Genomic DNA, 17,632 nt, shown 5'->3' with positions numbered 1-17,632 from the left:
TGCGACTAAAGTTCAAAGCTTGAAGTCGGTACCAAACGAATGGACCTATCATCATATATTTTGGTAAGTTTATTAAATACATAAAAATCTTCTCTTTAAGAGAGACAGATTTAAAAAAAATTTAACCGATTGTTGGAGAAGAAACCATCCATTTTTTCGTTAAAATCGAAATGTTGACATTGGCAGTTCTCTATTTTTAGATATTTTAAATTAGATATTTTATTTAATATATTTCATATTAAATATTGTAAAACTCTGTTGCGCTTAGGGGCATGATTATTGGGTTCTTAAAACGCCCAGCAACATTTAAGATTATCGTTGGCACTGCAAAACGAATTTACAAAAAAGGTTTCGTAGGTAGCCATTTACCACAAAGCTATGCAATCTTTTTCAACATCAAAAATTTCAAAAGTATGTAGCTTAAAATGAGCTCTTTCAGATAAAAGGAAAAATTTTAAATAAAAATATTGCTAGTTTCCTTAAAAAAAATAATTTCTTTTTTATAAAAACCGTTCGCTACGATGCGACTTATGTTCAACAAATGAAACCTAACATCGAAAAACTCGCTTTGTATGAATGTTTCAGACGTGCGTATACGTTCTGCCAACAATAATACGCACCTGTGTTTCGGATTTGTTAAATCTTCTATAGATATATCTGTAGAATGTGTATATGAGAATTATAAGCAACCAAATCAAAAATTTTAGTAACAATCGCGTGATCGGGGTTCGGAAGAATAAAATATTATTCGCCTGCTCTAACAATAGCGGAACATAATACAAATTCGCGGAAAGATCGCCCAGAAGCCAAGCAGAAGATTCGTCGTATCGAATCGTCTACGAATGGCAAATTACTCCTGTGGGTGAATTTTATATAAAAATTCTCTAGAAGATCGCCGGAAAGAAGCTCAGAAGAATAATCGCATCAAAAAATCGCCCAACAATCTACCATTAACCTCCTGCACAAGGAAATCCACCGATTCTTAATTCTAGCAGTTAATTGCCTTAACTGCTTTGTACAGGGCCGCCTGTCCGAGCCGTATGTTGCTTAAATCCACAGCGCCTGAGATGAGGATGTCCCTGAGATGAAACTTGATTAGCAAACAATGACTAACACAGATACACGCTTAGGATCAACCCTCTAATCATTGAACTGACTGGAGGGATTTGGTCAATTTTGGGGATTTTCGTCACACCTTACTAAAATGAATTCTATAAATGTTCAGTGGAGCCACTGTTGTGCAGTTGTATACATAAAGCCATATACCCGGTCTGTCATTCGAACCATTATTGCATCCTTTGTCATAAATTTGGAGCCGGTACGAACTGAGGCGGTTGCACAAGGGAGATCTTAGAAAATCAAATCTCTTTTGAGTTAAGCTGACCTGCTAGCCATGAAAATGAAGATGAATGAAGCCGAAAATATTACCACACAACCACCAAATTTGATGAGCGGTATCGCTGTTAGTTACTCAACACATCAGGAATATCGGGTGTGGATGTAGCTTCTCTGGCAATGCTTCGAATATTGTACTTTTAACTGTGAAATGTGGTAATTAACAGACGAAGCTTTCCAACGAACTTTGATTATTCAAATGTAGTGTGTTTTATGCAGCACGATGATGTTCTCGTTCCAAAAGGCTATGGCTTTCTCCACAAACGCTTCTCTGGAGCAGCCTTCAGACGTTATGAGTTTTGGTTTTGAACGCCAAAATGTCGGGATAACATTGTCATGTGTTTTCGAGGATGCTCATGCTCGTTTTTTTTTTTTTAAGATAATTTTTTTAAGATTAATTTTTAATAATTTCTCTTTCGAGTTGAGCTGAATGATTGAAGATGTTTTGCAAGGGAAAAAGGAAAGCCGAAGAGATTTTAACAACTTTACTCATTGTTTATTTTTCGAAAATTGCATTTGTTTGTTTTGTTATTGTTGTCATTATAACTGATTTTTCCATATTTTTCTTCACATTCCAAATCATATCATTATCTCACCTTTCTTCTTTTTTAAATACTATGCTACATGGGAAAAGTGTTTAAAATTTATCTTTTGTACTAATTACTAAACTAAATTTAATACCTTGACATTTTATTCCAAAAAAATTAGTTTCTTCTCTAATATTTGACCCGCTGAAAAATTTTCCCACGATAACAATATTTGTATGTCAAAGAGTTCTCTGGTCATTTTTATAGGTTATCTTTTTTTTTTTTTTTTTTGAGGGAGATAAAATGTCTATGGTGTTGTTCACTAACCAACAAACATTCAAACAAAAACCCTATACGATTAAACGTTTCAGTGTTGTTGTTACTGTAGGACTCTCTTATTCTGCTCCATTCTTTCCTTTTAACCAAACCATTTGTGCCACAGTACAAAAAAGTGTCGCTAAAAATACAAAGGGATTCCAGTGTCCAAAAGGCCCCAATTATACAAGGCCACAACATTAACTAAGAATTGACATTTCTTGGCAAAGTCCAAGACTTAAAAATGAAATGCTCAGGAGTGTTTACCTTTTGCATAAGCATGTTGCATACAAGCCCATGTATGATGATGATAACAGCGGCAGCAGCATCAGCCACAACAGCCAAAAGTAGCATCAGTACCAAGTTAAAAGTATCATGGCCACAGTTCGTCCGAAGGTACTCAAGTGAGGTGAAGCAAAATTTTAAAATTGCTATTGCTTGTTCGGAGGCTGCTTGTTTGTCCTGCAAATAAGAAAACCATCAACTAAAAAGAAAAAAAAAGAAGAAGATGAAAAAAAAACAAAAACAACCAAAGACAAAGTAAGAAAAAGTCGTTGTTGTTGTTGTTTGTTTGGTATCATGTTTTGGTAATTTATTGTCTTTGCCGCCATTAGTTTCAACGGCGGTGTTGCAGCTCCTCGCTTTGGTTTTGATCAACCATTCTAGCCGACGACACATACACATCCCGGTGACGACCATTCAAATTCAGACCATGTGTGACTCAGAGCTGAGAACAAAGTTTCCCAAAAAAATCGAAAAAATAAAAACTTCTCAAATCAAAAAAAAAAAAAAAAAAAAGGAAAATACATTTCACAAAAGAATCACCAAAATTCACTGAACATTTATAGCTTCGATGACAAAGAGTCATCATTGTTTTGCGGGAGCTGTTTGTTGTCTTTGATAAAATGTTGCCTTCGTAGGTAATTTTTTGGAATAGAATTTGTCAGTAAAGGCGTAGTTGCAGGAGAGGCTGTCTCAATTAAAATAAGTAGATTATACCGCTTGATATACTTGTAGATACAAATTACAACATATATTACAGCTCGTGCGTCTCCCGGAACGTATGATTCTTGTCACAACGTATACGCAACGGTGGCAAGTAAAATAAAAAATCGGTTAGGTTAGGTTGAAAAGAGGGGTGATGCAGGATCACCACATGTCCGTGTGGACACACACTTAAGTCAATAAGGAGGCCTGTTGTGCGCTCTAATTTGGGCTCAGGATAAGGTTGTATAATTAAGTATATGAATTTATTGCTTAAATTCCTGATTATTTTATTGACGTTAGTCTTAATTGTATACAATAATTTTTTGAGCTCGATTGTCCTGATTTGGTTGAGTCCTTGTATTATGTCGATCCCCAGTAGCTGGGTTCTCGGGTTTGTGAAGGCCTGGCAATGACAGAGGTAGTGTTCCAACGTTTTGTCATCCTCTCCGCATGCTAGGCATTCAAACCCTATTTTGTATAGATGCGCTTGTAGCCTTAGATGTCCTATAAGGACGTCCTTCAGTCTACTGCGGTAAAATAAAAAATAAAAAATTATTTCACTGCTATAAGAGCTCTTCAGGCTTCAACCCACTGGGGTTTATATAAATTTCGAACTTTATACAAGTCTCAGATATTGACCGAGAGTTGAATTATAGTATTTGAACTGGAGTTGCTATTGTATACATACATATGTTCCCACAACATCCCCGAAGGGACAAGGAAGACTTCTCTCATATCAATGAGTGCACGCCGATTCATATTGGCTCAATGATATGGGACCTACTTTTTATCGCCGAGTCCGAACGGCGTGTCTTACGACACCACTTGTAGAGAAGATTTTCATGGCTGAAATACTCAGGAAATGTCGCCAGCCTTACTGAGGGGGAATTTTGCCACCGTTGTAAATTTGATGTTGCTTGGCCTGGGATGCAAACCACAGACTTTCTGAGTGCTATTCGGACGTGCTAACTATTGCACCACGGTGGTCCACTATGCTATTGTATAATACTAATAAAATAACAGTTTCATTCGGAAATCTTTATGCCATTCTGTTCATCCTGGATATATTTGAAGGTTATAATGAGAAGATTCCACGGTTATTACTTGAAGAATTTAGGGTGAAGATGAAGAAATGGTCAAAGTATTGCATGTTCACAGTATCCATGTTTATACACTGGCATTTGTGTCAATGCTTTCCAGTGGAAGCGGTGAGCATTCGCATCGCATCGAAGGATTACCAGACCTGCATTAGCTCTCCAGCTCATCTAACAGCTCTTGCGTGACCTTGCTTGGTGGTTCCGGATCCTTGAACGCCATGTAAATCGAGGACAAGATTCAAGTTAAGTTGTGTTATCCATCTATCCATATTTTGGTAATGTCACCTCCTCCCCTTCCCTTGGTGGAGGATAATCGGAAGAGTGATGCGAATACGAACAATATATTTGTTCACATAGCCAATCCTCTTCAACCATCAACATCACCAGGTGTCTACTTGGACGTGGTGTCCTACGTTTACGCAAACGAGGCTATGGCTACCGGTCATGGGCGGTATAACCCTAACTCGCTGTATGGAAAAATACCTGCAGAACTACCAAAATATCTGTAAGATCCAACTCGAAATACTTGGGGAATAGGGTCTACAGATATCTGCCTTGTTATGGCGGACAAGGCAGCGGATGAGTCCATATAGGTCAACGTTGGCGCCCACAAACTTCCAAGAGGTTTACGCTCGTGCTTAGACGATGTTGAGTGCCAGTCTCTCTAAGCTCTTCCTTGTGCTCAGAAGCAAAAGAAGCAAAACATTAAAGAAAGAACCGAAAGAAATTTAATTCTCTCAGAATGTCACAGGCATATGCCAAATCCTCCCGCAATTGCGGCAAGCTCCACGTGCCTGGGAAGGAGCACTTTATGTTCAGACAGTCTGTCAGAAACCTCTTGAGGCCCTATGATCCTTAATTATTATTTATTTATTTTTTTGAAATAGGTTCTTTCGAGAGTATTTGCAAAAATTTATCTGCACAAAACCCAACGCCTTCTTAGATAGTATTCTCCTGTATGACAGGAAAGTAATTAAGAACTTCCCATGCGAAGACCGACCTTCTAATTTTCTACTAGCTTTAACATCCTCACCAGCTCCGTAGAAAGGGGAGATACCCACACTGCTCTTATCATCCCACACGGGATCTCAGCAACAGGTATATCCAAATTACTGCCTTTCCAAAGGGAGCTAATGTCATTAACTGTCTGCATAAGGAAATCCAGCTATTCCTTATTCTCCCTGTTAATGACCATGTCTCATTTGTACCGAGCTGACTGGTCTCGAATAGCAACCAATAACAATCGCTGATATATTGGGATCGGTCTTTTTAATGATGTCAACCCTCAGATTTTTCGGGAGCAACCATCGCGCAGCTTTGTAAACCAAGGTTCCTGCGATGAACTGAATTCCAATGCCATTAATTGCCTCTATAAGGAAATCCACCGATTCGTTTTTCTCACAGTTAATGGCGTTGACTGCTTTGTACTGACTGTTGGAGCCGTATGTTGCTTTAATCCACAGCGCCTGAGATGGGCTGTCCTTGAGATGAGACTCTATTAGCAACCAATAACTATCATTGATACATCCACTGTGATCAGCCTAGGATCACCCATAAGGATCAACCCTTAGATCATTCAAGACCACCAACCTTCGCCCACAGCTTTGCCCATATCCTTCCGCTTAGACGAAGAACAAGGTTCCTGTGATTAACTGGTCTTCCAATACCATAAACCTCCTGCATAAGGAAAGCCACCGATTCTTAATTCTAGCAGTTAATGGCCTTAACTGCTTTGTTCAGGGCCGTATGTTGCTTAAAGCCACAGCGTCTGAGATGAGGATGTCCCTGAGATGAAACTCGATTAGCAACCAATGACTAACACAGATACACGCTTAGGATCAACCCTCTAATCATTCAGGACTAGAGTTGTACAATCTAGTTCATTTAAAAGATCTAGTTCAATAGTTCAGCTCTTTTAACGGAACTAGTTCAGTAATCTAGTTCATAGTTCAATATCCAGTTCAATCATCGGATCGACCACCTTGATCCAAAACATAAACAAACACATCACATTACGAGGGCATCACATAACACATACGACGGCGTCACTTTATGTATTTGTGAACGACATGTTGAACTAGATTGTGAATCGTTCGTTCGTTGATCGTTCTTCGTAGATCTTTCGGTTTGCGCTCAGTGAACTATTGAACTATAATGGACTATATTGACTGATCTAGTTCATACGCTCTTTTCGATGAATCGTTCAATTGAAGTAGTTCGTTCATGAACTATACAACTCTATTCAGGACCAGCAACCGTCGCACAGCTTTGTCAATATGCTACGCGTAAGACGAGTAAGGTTTCTGCAAAGAACTGGACATCCCACGAACCGTGCTCGCCTTCGCAGACGTACAATGTTGCTGCGAAGATGAACTGACTGGAGGGATTTGGTCGATTTTGAGGACATCACATTTGTGTCGTACTATGTTCGACACGTCGTTCGAACTTGGCCGTAAAACGGATGGATATCCCATAGAAATAAGCTAAAACAAAAATAATCGGGCTATCCTCATTGATATGAAAGAAGTTTCCCTTTGTCTCTTCGGAAATGTTCGTGGGAACTAAGACAATACAAGAAATGTTTGGAAATGAATCCAAATGGACTACCTACCCAAATTATAATTGACATATAGAGATTCTAAAGTATGTGTCAAAGGTGGGTCTTTTTCTTATCTTTCTCTTCCCTTTTCCTTCCAGACATTTTCAGAAGTTAATTTTGTATATGATTGTGCCGATTGTACTTATGCCCGACTATCAAAAAAGGTCATGAAGGTTGGAGTTTGATTCCCTGGCGAAGCAACATCAAATTTTCAACGGTGGCAAAATATCCCTCAGTAATTCCTCAGTATTTCAACCATGTAAAACATCTCTACAAATGATGTCTTAAGACACACCGTTCGGACTCGGCGATAAACAGTAGGTCCCATATCATTGAGTAAATATAAATCGGGTTGCACTCATTGATATGAGAGAAGTCTCCGTTGTCCCATCTGGGAAGTTTGTGGACCAATTATAATTATTACCCTCGCCATTAAAAATCGATCATAATTTTCCTCCACATATATTTTCATTAAAAATCACATCTGCGAAAGCCGCGCCCCCTTTTTTTCAAATTCCTTACCTCAATTATATTCTAATAATGAAATCCAAAAATATTTCACACCAAACAGAAATCTCGAATTTTTGAAATTCTTGCAAATTAACAACTTTTTCCCATGATTGAAGAAGTAAAGTATTCGAACTGTACAAACGTACATAACTACATACATCCATACAGACGAAGGAGGATAAGACAAAAACAGAAGTTACACACTTTCACATATTTGTTGCGACTTTAAAAACTAAATCGAATTGTGTTAAAGACAAATAGCTCCGTTTTGAGTAGCATCCAACCAGCCAATTGCGGGGGAGATACAGACGGGACGGGTAGGAAACATAAACGATTTGCTGCGATCTTTTACTGATCTGTCAGTTGTTTTAAGCACATAATCAATGTTTGTTGGTTGGTTATCATCGAACACGATCGGCAAGAAAAACAGCAAGTCCAATTGCTAAACGCAATGGATGAAGAAAACAATAACAAAGGCGATCATGATGATAAGAAGAGGGGTGGTGAGGTGAAGGAGTAGAAAAAGTGCAGTAGCACAGATGCCGACAACAAAGAGCAGCATCAGTATTCCTCCCGCGCTACCTCTACCAAAAAAATCACAAATACTGCAAGAATGTGTGTGTCATCTTGGCAAGCAGGGTAGGGCGTGTAAGGGAGGAGGGTGTTACGAGTGGGAGCATGATCTGCGAATACCAATTCTTGTTGAGTTTTTATTTTTCGGTTTCTACAACAAATCCTTGTGCTGCCGCCGAATGCAGAACATTTATTGTCAGACTGTGTGTTTTTGTTACGTTTGTTGTTGTTGTTGTTGTTTTACCAAAAAAGTAGAAGCGTTTAAACAACAAAAGGAATTCTTTGTGTCTCTTTTTATTTTGGCCAATCGATCGCATTGATAGTTCTGTGTCCCCGAAGTGTTTATCTTTGCGGCCCAGCATACCTCGTCGTTTAGTCTCTTTGTTTGTCTGCCAATCTAGGCTTGAAGTTACTGCAGGCCTGCCTGCCTGTCCCTTGGCAAAATGGCCAAAAGTATTTTGCCAAGTTATTAGGTGAATTGATATTTCGATAATGTTCTACCAGTCACAAACAAAATCACACGGCATAAATCAAGCAATCTGTTTTTTTGCTTTAGTTTGGGGGTTTATGGAGACGAGTTTTTGTTGTTGTTGTCCAACACAAGCTACAGTTGTCCAGGCTACATTTGATGGGTTTCTTCTTTGAAAGTTTGCCCGCCTGAACTTCACACATTGTTTTTGGGCTGTAAATTTTGGGTCCCACAACGAAGAGAGGACATCTAAAGCATCGGGTGTGATGAACAGATAAAGAAGCAAATGTTTTGAAAGGCAGGGGCGGGGGCACGAGTGGGGAAGTCTAGGGTATAAAGTACCAGATCTTCGAAAAAATGTAATTTTTTGTAAAACTACAGATGCAGAAATGCCACCTGTGAGTATCATTTGACATTTGAGTCTGAAACACATAAAGAGAATGGCTTTCTCGCTTAACACACCTGTAGGTTTGGAATGAAAAGAGACATCAACTCTTGGACAGATTCATACAACGCCAACGCCTGCATAATGGTCTTCAAATATTTCGGGTCTTATGTACGTAAATTTGTTGGGACTTAAGGCCTCGACACATAAGCCGCTTGGCTTTCTTACTTAATTCATTTCTGGTAAAGGAATAAAGAAATGTCAGAACCACATTTCAATTAAGTCAAACTTGGTCTTTGATCTTTAACCAGAAACGAATTAAGCAAGAAAGCCGAGCGGCTTATGTACCCAGGCCTTTATGCCCTCGTATAGCGGACATTGCCTAAAACAATTTTGGAAGTTACGTCCGAACTCATTGACATAAGTTTCAAAACGGTTTTGGTATTTAGTATATTCTGTTACCGACTTTCTTATAAAACAAGAAAGAAAGTATCACTCAGCTGTATCGACAGAGATATACCCTCAACCTCTGACCTAAAGGAAATACGCAAATACAATACTTCTGTTTGATTTCTTGGGCCATTTTCTCAGGAAGTATGGATTTGCCCCCGAAAATAATTGTACCGTCTTAACTAGGGCCATAGTCAGCATGTTGCCAAAAATTTAAAAACGATCCCCGAGTCCTTAATCTGCCCTCTTTCCAAAGTTTATGTGGGAGGTACCATAATTGTGGTCCGATGTAGTCAATATTTGGACACAATTCAAGGCTGTAAGAAATAATACGATGTATAGCGTTTGGACCAAATCGGGTTCCCCTTCGATTGTTATCTTACATACCACCAGGTTAAGTTGGTGCCGGCAGGCTTTTTGACGATTTTAGACAATTATCTCATGAAGTATGGGCTTGCGCCGTTGTTACATGGCCCACAAGGAGACCTTTTTGGACAAAAATTCAAAACGATTCGATGCAAGAGTTCATATTTCAACCTGACATGACTAGATGAAATAATACGATGTGCAAAGTTTGGACCAATCAGAAACTTCCTGCAAGAGTTATATGCAGACTTGCTATTGTAGGTGGTGACATCAAGGTTTCTTGGAACTTTTAGACCATTATCTCAGGAAGTATGGACTTGCCCGCCCAAAAAATTGTACCGCCGTAAAGGGAACCGAAAGGAGGCCGGATGGACAACCTGCTGAAAAACTTTCAAAACAATCCGAGAGGAGCTCTTAAACTTCACTTTTCCGAATTTCTTGTGGGAGGTATCCGAATGAGTGGACCGATATAGTCCAACCCGATCTCTTTCTGGAAGGAATAATACGAATGTTTGGACCAAATCGATTACTCCCTTCAAGAGGAAGGTATCCGAAGGAGGAAGGTATCCGAAGGAGTGGACTGATATGGTCCATCTCCAAACTTAAACTAAGTTTGTACAAAATATTATGAAGGACAAAATTTAGTCCGAATCGGTTGATCCGTACGAGTTTTTGTGCGCACCAGCCAAGCCAGACAGACCGCCGGACGCACATGGCTAAATCGACGTCAAACTGTCTTAAACGAATTTCGTCCAAACATACGTGGGGTCTAAAACCATTATTTGGATGAGGCACATTTTTGGTCGTATCAAAGTGCATATACCTCTTTAGCCCAAAGTCAGAGGGTATAAATATTCTGGGCGTGTTATATCCGCAAATTTTCTAGGAATTATGGCCACGAACACATAGCGAACATAGCCTTCAACAAATTTTGGAAGTTACATCCGAACTAATAGACGGACATATTTTCCAAAATCATTTTGGAAGTTGTATTCAGGCACCTATTTTCTTATAAAATATTGACTACTTTTTACAAGGAACCTTGCGCTCAATTTTATTTATCAGCATTCGCTTGTCTGTCTTCAGATCTTTTTCTCGTTACAAGACTATCTCCAGCTTGGGTTATTTTGATGACGCCTTCTAGGGCTACTTTTGATGTGTTTACGAATTACTTATCATCAATTCCGGAATGTGGATTCTCTACTATTGCGATCAATTCCTCTAACCAACTCTGTTGCTTTCCTGATAGCTAAAATCTCTGCTTGAAAGTTTCACAGCTATCATTAAGTTTCTATAATTGGACCGAATGGTACCGGACACCGGTACCACTTCATCTCCTCTAGATTGTCCAGAGGAGAATTACATTCAGCCCAAATGTGTCTGCTTGGAATAGTTATAAAATTTATGTAGAACCTGAAAGAGTATATATGTAATTCAATGTTTGATTACACTGTGCAACAATTTTCGGATCGTGGTCTGGGATGTGGAAAATTCCAAATGGAGGTGATGGCATTTGGTCAGAAAAGGAAATCCTTAAAAGGGTTTTAAATTTTCAGGCCAAGTCCAGGTTCCGAACTGATTTGGTATGGGGTGGTGGTACTGTTATATGGGCTTATATGGAAAATCTTCTGCTTGAACATTTTCTACTTCCAAAGAAACCAAAATACAAAATTACAGATAAATGGTTTGGGAAATGTGGCCAAGACCCTCGAAATAGGTAAAATTGGGAGGTACCTTGATATGGGCGCCACTCCGTAACATGGACCTACATAGCCAATTTTCAGCGGAAAGGTGTGCTACTCGCTGAGAAACGAAGATGCCAAATTAGAGCCCAATCGATTGGAAAATATGGCCAAGACTCTCGAAATATCTAAAATCTGGGTGTATCTATATATGAGGGCTATACGAAAACGTGGGGCTAAGAACTGAAAGTACCAATATTTGGCGAAATTAGTTAGGAAAATGTGGGTAAAATGTAAACGGGCTATACCAAAAAGTGGACCGACATGACCAATTTTTTGTATCAATGACTCCATATGTAATCCAGAGGTCTATGTCAATTTTCAAAGCATTATCATGCGAAGTATAGCGCATAATATTTTGATCTACTAACCGAATAACCACTTGAAACCAACGACTATCGGTTATGCTCACTACCTTTGCATGACCAAAATTGCAAAATCTAAAAGTCGCCCTCGTAGCTTAAAACAGAACCAGGATACCTAAAGTTGGTGATCTATGATCACCTACACAGATGATTCAGGGGTGCTTTTGACTGATTCGGTGATCAAAATTGACGCAGCCATTTACACATTTGATAGTTTGAACAGAAGTGCTTGCCACCAGACAAGTCGTCCACCAAAGGTTAGATTAGGCAGAAACAGGGTTTCATTCAACCAGTGACCATGGATAGGGAGGTCATAACGTCCAAAGTGAAATTGGGCCTTATTACCGCGATCTAAAACTATTTTTGGGCCTTTGTGACCCTTGGGCGATATGTTGCTTCCAAATGCTGTTATCAAACATTTTATTGGGGTTACCCCAAACCTATTACAATTATGTAACGCGATTACTAGTTCCCAATGAGCGGGGAACTAATGAAGCTTTCTATAACAACAAGCTCACATTTTAGAAGTAGCAGATGAATAAGGAGCTAAATCGTAATTTTTGTGAAGAACCACAAAGTGGAAATACATACATATGTTCCTGCTGGAAGATGTTCTATTCATTATCCATATCTAATATTTAAAATCATTGGAATGATTGCAAAATGCGTATGATGAAGGACAAAAAAGCTTCCCTTTTATTAACACAACACTTAGCATATTTGTTCCTAACAGCTTCCTTATTAACGGAAATGTAAAGAAGAAGAACTTTACCTCTTCATTAACAGCTGCGCGCGTAAAAAGCCTCTTAAAAATAACTTAATTTTAAACAATGACTTGGCACAATAATAAACAAACTACTTCTACTTCTTTCCCTCTCTTGAGACAACAAATTTGACAACAAAAACTCCCAAGAACAACTTCTAAAGACTTTTCAAAACATCATAATTAGCTGTAGCTGCTGTTGCTGGAGCAGGAAAACATTTTAACACAACTCTTTATGGAAAGCAACAAAAATAACAATACCAATAAAAATCATTATCATTAGCAAGGAAGCGGGAGCGGTAATAGGAATTCATATAATATCCCCAAATGTAAACAGAAGTATTAACTAAGGCGCTGCCGTCGCTAGTCGCGCTCTTATCGCTCTTAATGTGCCGGTTGACTGGGTGCCAGCCATTGGCTTAACATAAATCAATAAATGAGGTGACAACAACAATAACATTGACAGTATTGAGTGTGTCTGTCGTTAAGTGTGTGGAAACTATAAATCTCGTATTAGATGATTATTATGGGGTTAACCCATTATTGTTTTCCACTCCAAAAACTAAAATGGGGGAGAAAGGAGAAAATAGTGCTCCACACAAAAAGGTGTTAATTGAAAGTGAACAAAATATCGTAGGCAAAGAATTAAATGATGCTTTGAGTGCGCCATGCACGAATTGTAACGGGGTTCATATTTTAGGGAAAACATTTCCGTGTCACTGCAACAAAGAATGGAAAAAGTGAAACGGAACGGAACCTAACAGAGACATATCATAAATCCTCCTCAGCATATGTATTTGACAGAAATAATGAGGCGACAAAAGGCAGCACCTTTGTGTGACAATGACATGATAAACATGACCTCACCAACCCCTTAAGACCCTATATTTGGGGTTAATGTTAATGCCTTTTGTTGAAAATTTGTGCCGCTAAATAAATATGCAGTTGAAAATATTTTTAGTTTGTTGCCTTGAGTTCAAATGGAACATTAAACAACTTATTTATTATTGGTTTTCTGAATGGCCCTATTAATTCCAACTAATAATAATTGGATTAATGTATTTTTAAAGGGCGCTATGCAGGGCCCGAGGATTAATATCTTAAGTCCTGAAATAATAATTTCTTCAGCTAATATCAAAGTGCTTGTGATGCAAAAGAACCCGTCCTCAAATTAACGTGTAATTTCCAAATCTGCAAATATGTACATTAGAACCATACATTAATATTTTTGTTATTTGTAAATACCTAAATGCATATTTTATTGCACTAATGCAAAGGGGATGGACGACAAAAATAAAAAAAAATAATCATGTCATCATTTTAAAAATGTAAAGCTGCAAATCGTTTCGAATCATTCAAAATTTTTCGAAACTCAACTTATATTTTTCACTTTTCGCGATACTTAAGGAGAAAAAGGCTCACAAACATGACTAATTTTGGAAAAAACAAGTAATAAAGTGTCATTCAGCTGTGCTGGCGGAGATATACCCTCATCCACTGACAAAAAAAAAAAAAAATACGAAACAAAACCAAACCAAACACAGTAATTATGCCGTTTGTAAAATATATTGATTTTGTATAATTAGTTTGCTTTAAAATCTGTAGGTACCGTAATGTGGGGCTATACCAAATCATTGACATATAGCAAACATTTTTAATAACCCAAATTCTTCATAAAGGACTCGAAATATTAAATTACTTTAAACTATGTTTGGAAGAAAATTTTGAAAATGTTTTAGAGTTATCCTACACAATAGATATTTTAGTATTTGCCGTCAGGGTTATATAGGTTGTGGGCCATTATCTGAGAAAGTATTGACTTATTCCGGAAACAAATTGTTCCGTTGTAAATAAGGCCGCTAGAACAACCTACTGAACAAGAATCAAAACGATGCGAGAGGAGCTCTTAAACTTCACTTTTTCCGAATTTTGTGTGGGAGGTACCCAAAGGAGTGGACCGATATAGTCCATATTCTAACTAAAGTCTGTACCAATCAGAAACTCCCTGCGAGAAATATCTTGCGGATTTGCGATTTTGTTTGGTGCCGTCAGGGTTTCATGGAGCTTTTAGGCTAATATCTCAAGAACTATGGACTTACGCAAGAAAAAATTGTACCGTCGTAAAGGGAGCCGCAAGTACAACCTACTTAAAAAATTTTCAAAACGATCCGAGAGGAGCTCTTAAAGTTCATTTTATCCGAATTTTGTGTGGGAGGTACCCGAAGGAATGGACCGATATGGCCCATCTTCGAACTTAAAATATGTTTGGACAAAATATTACGATATATTGGTAATATTACGAAAATTTGGTTCAAATCGGTTGATCCGTTCGAAGGTTATCGTGCGCACCAACCAACCAGACAGACGGACGGACATGGCTAAATCGACTCCAAATTGTCTGAAACGAATTTCGTTCAAATATACTTGGGGTCTAAAACCGTTATTTCGATGAGGCACATTTTTGGTCGTATCAAAGTGTATATACCATTTCTAGCCTAAAGACTGAGGGTATAAAAATGCAATTTAAAAAAAAAGTTCGAGAAAGTTCGTCCTGCCCTCTGGGTGATTTTAAGGTGTAAACGTTCGACCAGTTTAACCGATATGACTGTATGTGTTGCTCCTGAATTAATCAGCAGTCGAGCTTTATCACATCCTTCTGCTGTGATGATTTTCGCTAACGCAGTTGGCAAAAAATATGCGATTTGGTACGGCAGCTTAACCTCTCACTGACATTCGGTCGGGATTTTTTCGTTAAAGTTGAAGCAGATGGTTTTGACCGGGGGAATGTTTTGTTGGTCGACTTTTTCTTGGTTGGATGGACCTGCATTCAGCACTGCGGCTGGGTGAGCGTGATCTTGGCTTTTCGGCAGTTCTGTGTTTGTTTTGGTGTCGACATGAAGCATCGTATGGTGATTCTGGTGACAGACCATACACGTCTTACGACTTGGGCACTATTCACGGGTGTGTGCAGTGCACAAACAGTTAAAACAGAACCCTTTCTGCTAGACCTCGGTTCTTCTCGTCGAGACGCACATTTTGGTGAAGAAAGGACAAAATTTAATGAAATGCCGTTCTTGGCATATGCGGCACTTGGGGGTACTACAAACATTGTGAAACATGACATTATATTAAATATGTGAGCGGGCTTTAGTTTAACACTTTGGCAGAACACAGAGTTTAACAAGAGGGCGAGTAATGATTCCGTTTTGTGTGCGTATCTCTGCCACATGAACTCGGGAATCTTTGCTTGTAAACACTTTAACGACTCGCCCAAGTCGCCACTCGGTTGGTGGAAGGTTGTCGTCTTTGATGACGACAAAGTCATCAGGATCTAAATCTCGTTGAGTTGCCTTCCACTTGTACCTACGTTGGAGTTCTGTTAAATATTCATTTTCCCAGCGTTTGGCAAAGTGGAGTTGGATCGTTTTTAATCTTTGCCATATGTTCATTAATGACAAATTATCGGAAAATGGTTCGAAAATAGCAACAAGTGGAGCTCCTCTCAATAGGTGACCAGGAGTTAAGGGTAATAGCTCGTTCGGTTCCTTAGTCAATGGAGATAGTGGACGAGAATTTAGAATGCTTCAAATTGAGAAACAAGTAAAAAAGTATCAGTCGGCGTTGTCGACCGAGATTACCCTCAGCCTGTGTGAATTGAAACTTTCATCTACGGACAGATAGAATGTCCGTAAACTAAATTTGGACAAAATATTATGAGATCCAAAGTTTGAACCAATCCCATTTTCCCATCTTCGAACTGAAACGAAGTTTGGACAAAATATGACCAAGGTGAAATTTTGGACCAAATCGGTTGATCCGTTCGAGAGTTATCGTGCTCTCCAGCCACTATCTATGGGGCCATATGGTTTTTTTACACCATTCGGTCTGTTTTCTCAAGAAGTATGGATTTGCCACTGAAAAAACTTTTATCGTCGTAATGGTAGCGGCAAAGGCAATTTGCTTAAACAAAAATCAAAGCGATTCGATAGCAGGTCTTAAAGTGAACTTATCCGAAATTTTGTGTGGAAGTTACCCAAAGAAGTGGACAAATATAGTTTATATTCGAACCTAATCTATATCTGGTATATATATTAGGATGTGTGAAGTATGGACCAAATCGGATACTCCCTTCAAGAGTTCTACTGCGCAAATTTTTTCCAAATATTGTTAAACTTTTGTGGGGGACGTACCTGAAGGAGTGAACCGATATGGCTAACCTTCGAACTTAAACTAAAATAAAACAAGTAAAAAAGTGTCAGTCGGCTTTGCCGACAGATATATACCCTCAGCCAATGTGAAGTAAAACTTTCACCTACGGACAGATCGAATGTATTTAAGGTCTCTTCAGAATTTTGTGGCCCTTTTTGGACATTTGAACTTGCCGACAAAAATGTGGATTAGGAATTAACTGAACTAAGACACAAATGTTGAACTTTTGTGGGGGAGGTACCCTTAGGGAGGACCGATATGGGCCATTTTAGAAGTTAAACTAAATTTTGACAAAATATTAGGAGAACCAAAGTTTGGACCAAATTGGTTGCCCCTTTCAAGTGATATCGTCCTAGCATTTTAGTAATTTTTTTTTTAAATATTGGGGAGAATTCCCGGAATTTGTGGACCGGTATTGCCTCATGAAACTAAGTTTGGATATAATATGACGAAGACCAAATGTTGGACCAAATCGGTTATCGTGCAACCGCCACATATGGTGCCATAGGGGGTTTTTAAACCCTTCGGGCTGTTTGCTCAAGAAGTGTGGACTTGCCGCTGAACAAACGCTTATCATCGTAATTGAGGCAGCGAATGCAAGTTGCTTCAACAAAAATCAAAGTGTTCAATAGCAGGTCTTAAAGTGAACTTATCCGAAATTTTGTGTGGGAGGTACCGGATGGAGTGGACAAATATAGTCCATATTTGAACCTGATTATAGATCTAGTAGATATATTAGGATGTGTAATGTATGGACCAATTCGGCCACTCCCTTCAAGAGTTACCGTATGAACAAATTTTCCGAACATTTTTGAACTTTTGTGGGAGAGGTACCTGAAGAAGTGGACCGATATGGCTTATCTTCAAACTTAAACTAAGT

At 38.7% G+C, this 17,632-nt stretch overlaps 2 protein-coding genes across 2 annotated transcripts in view; one reads left to right on the top strand and one right to left on the bottom strand.

Annotated features, from left to right (window-relative positions):
- Nucleotides 1-17,632, top strand: part of vg (transcription factor vestigial) — a 71,887-nt gene that overhangs the window by 11,954 nt on the left and 42,301 nt on the right. The window lies entirely within an intron of this gene.
- The window catches only part of Xrcc2 (X-ray repair cross complementing 2), a 231,373-nt gene continuing 216,245 nt past the window's right edge, over nucleotides 2,505-17,632 (bottom strand). Inside the window, exon 4 of the mRNA XM_073955260.1 lies at nucleotides 2,505-2,721. Coding sequence (XP_073811361.1) covers nucleotides 2,638-2,721 — 84 coding nt within the window. The 3' untranslated portion in view covers nucleotides 2,505-2,637. The remainder of the gene's footprint in view (nucleotides 2,722-17,632) is intronic.

Source organism: Musca autumnalis, unplaced genomic scaffold (genome assembly GCF_047663935.1).
Source record: "Musca autumnalis isolate F117 unplaced genomic scaffold, ASM4766393v1 scaffold_5, whole genome shotgun sequence".
Taxonomy (NCBI): Eukaryota; Metazoa; Arthropoda; class Insecta; order Diptera; family Muscidae; genus Musca; species Musca autumnalis.
The sequence above is the reverse complement of the archived record's forward strand: the minus strand, read 5'-3'. Positions and strand labels throughout refer to the sequence as shown.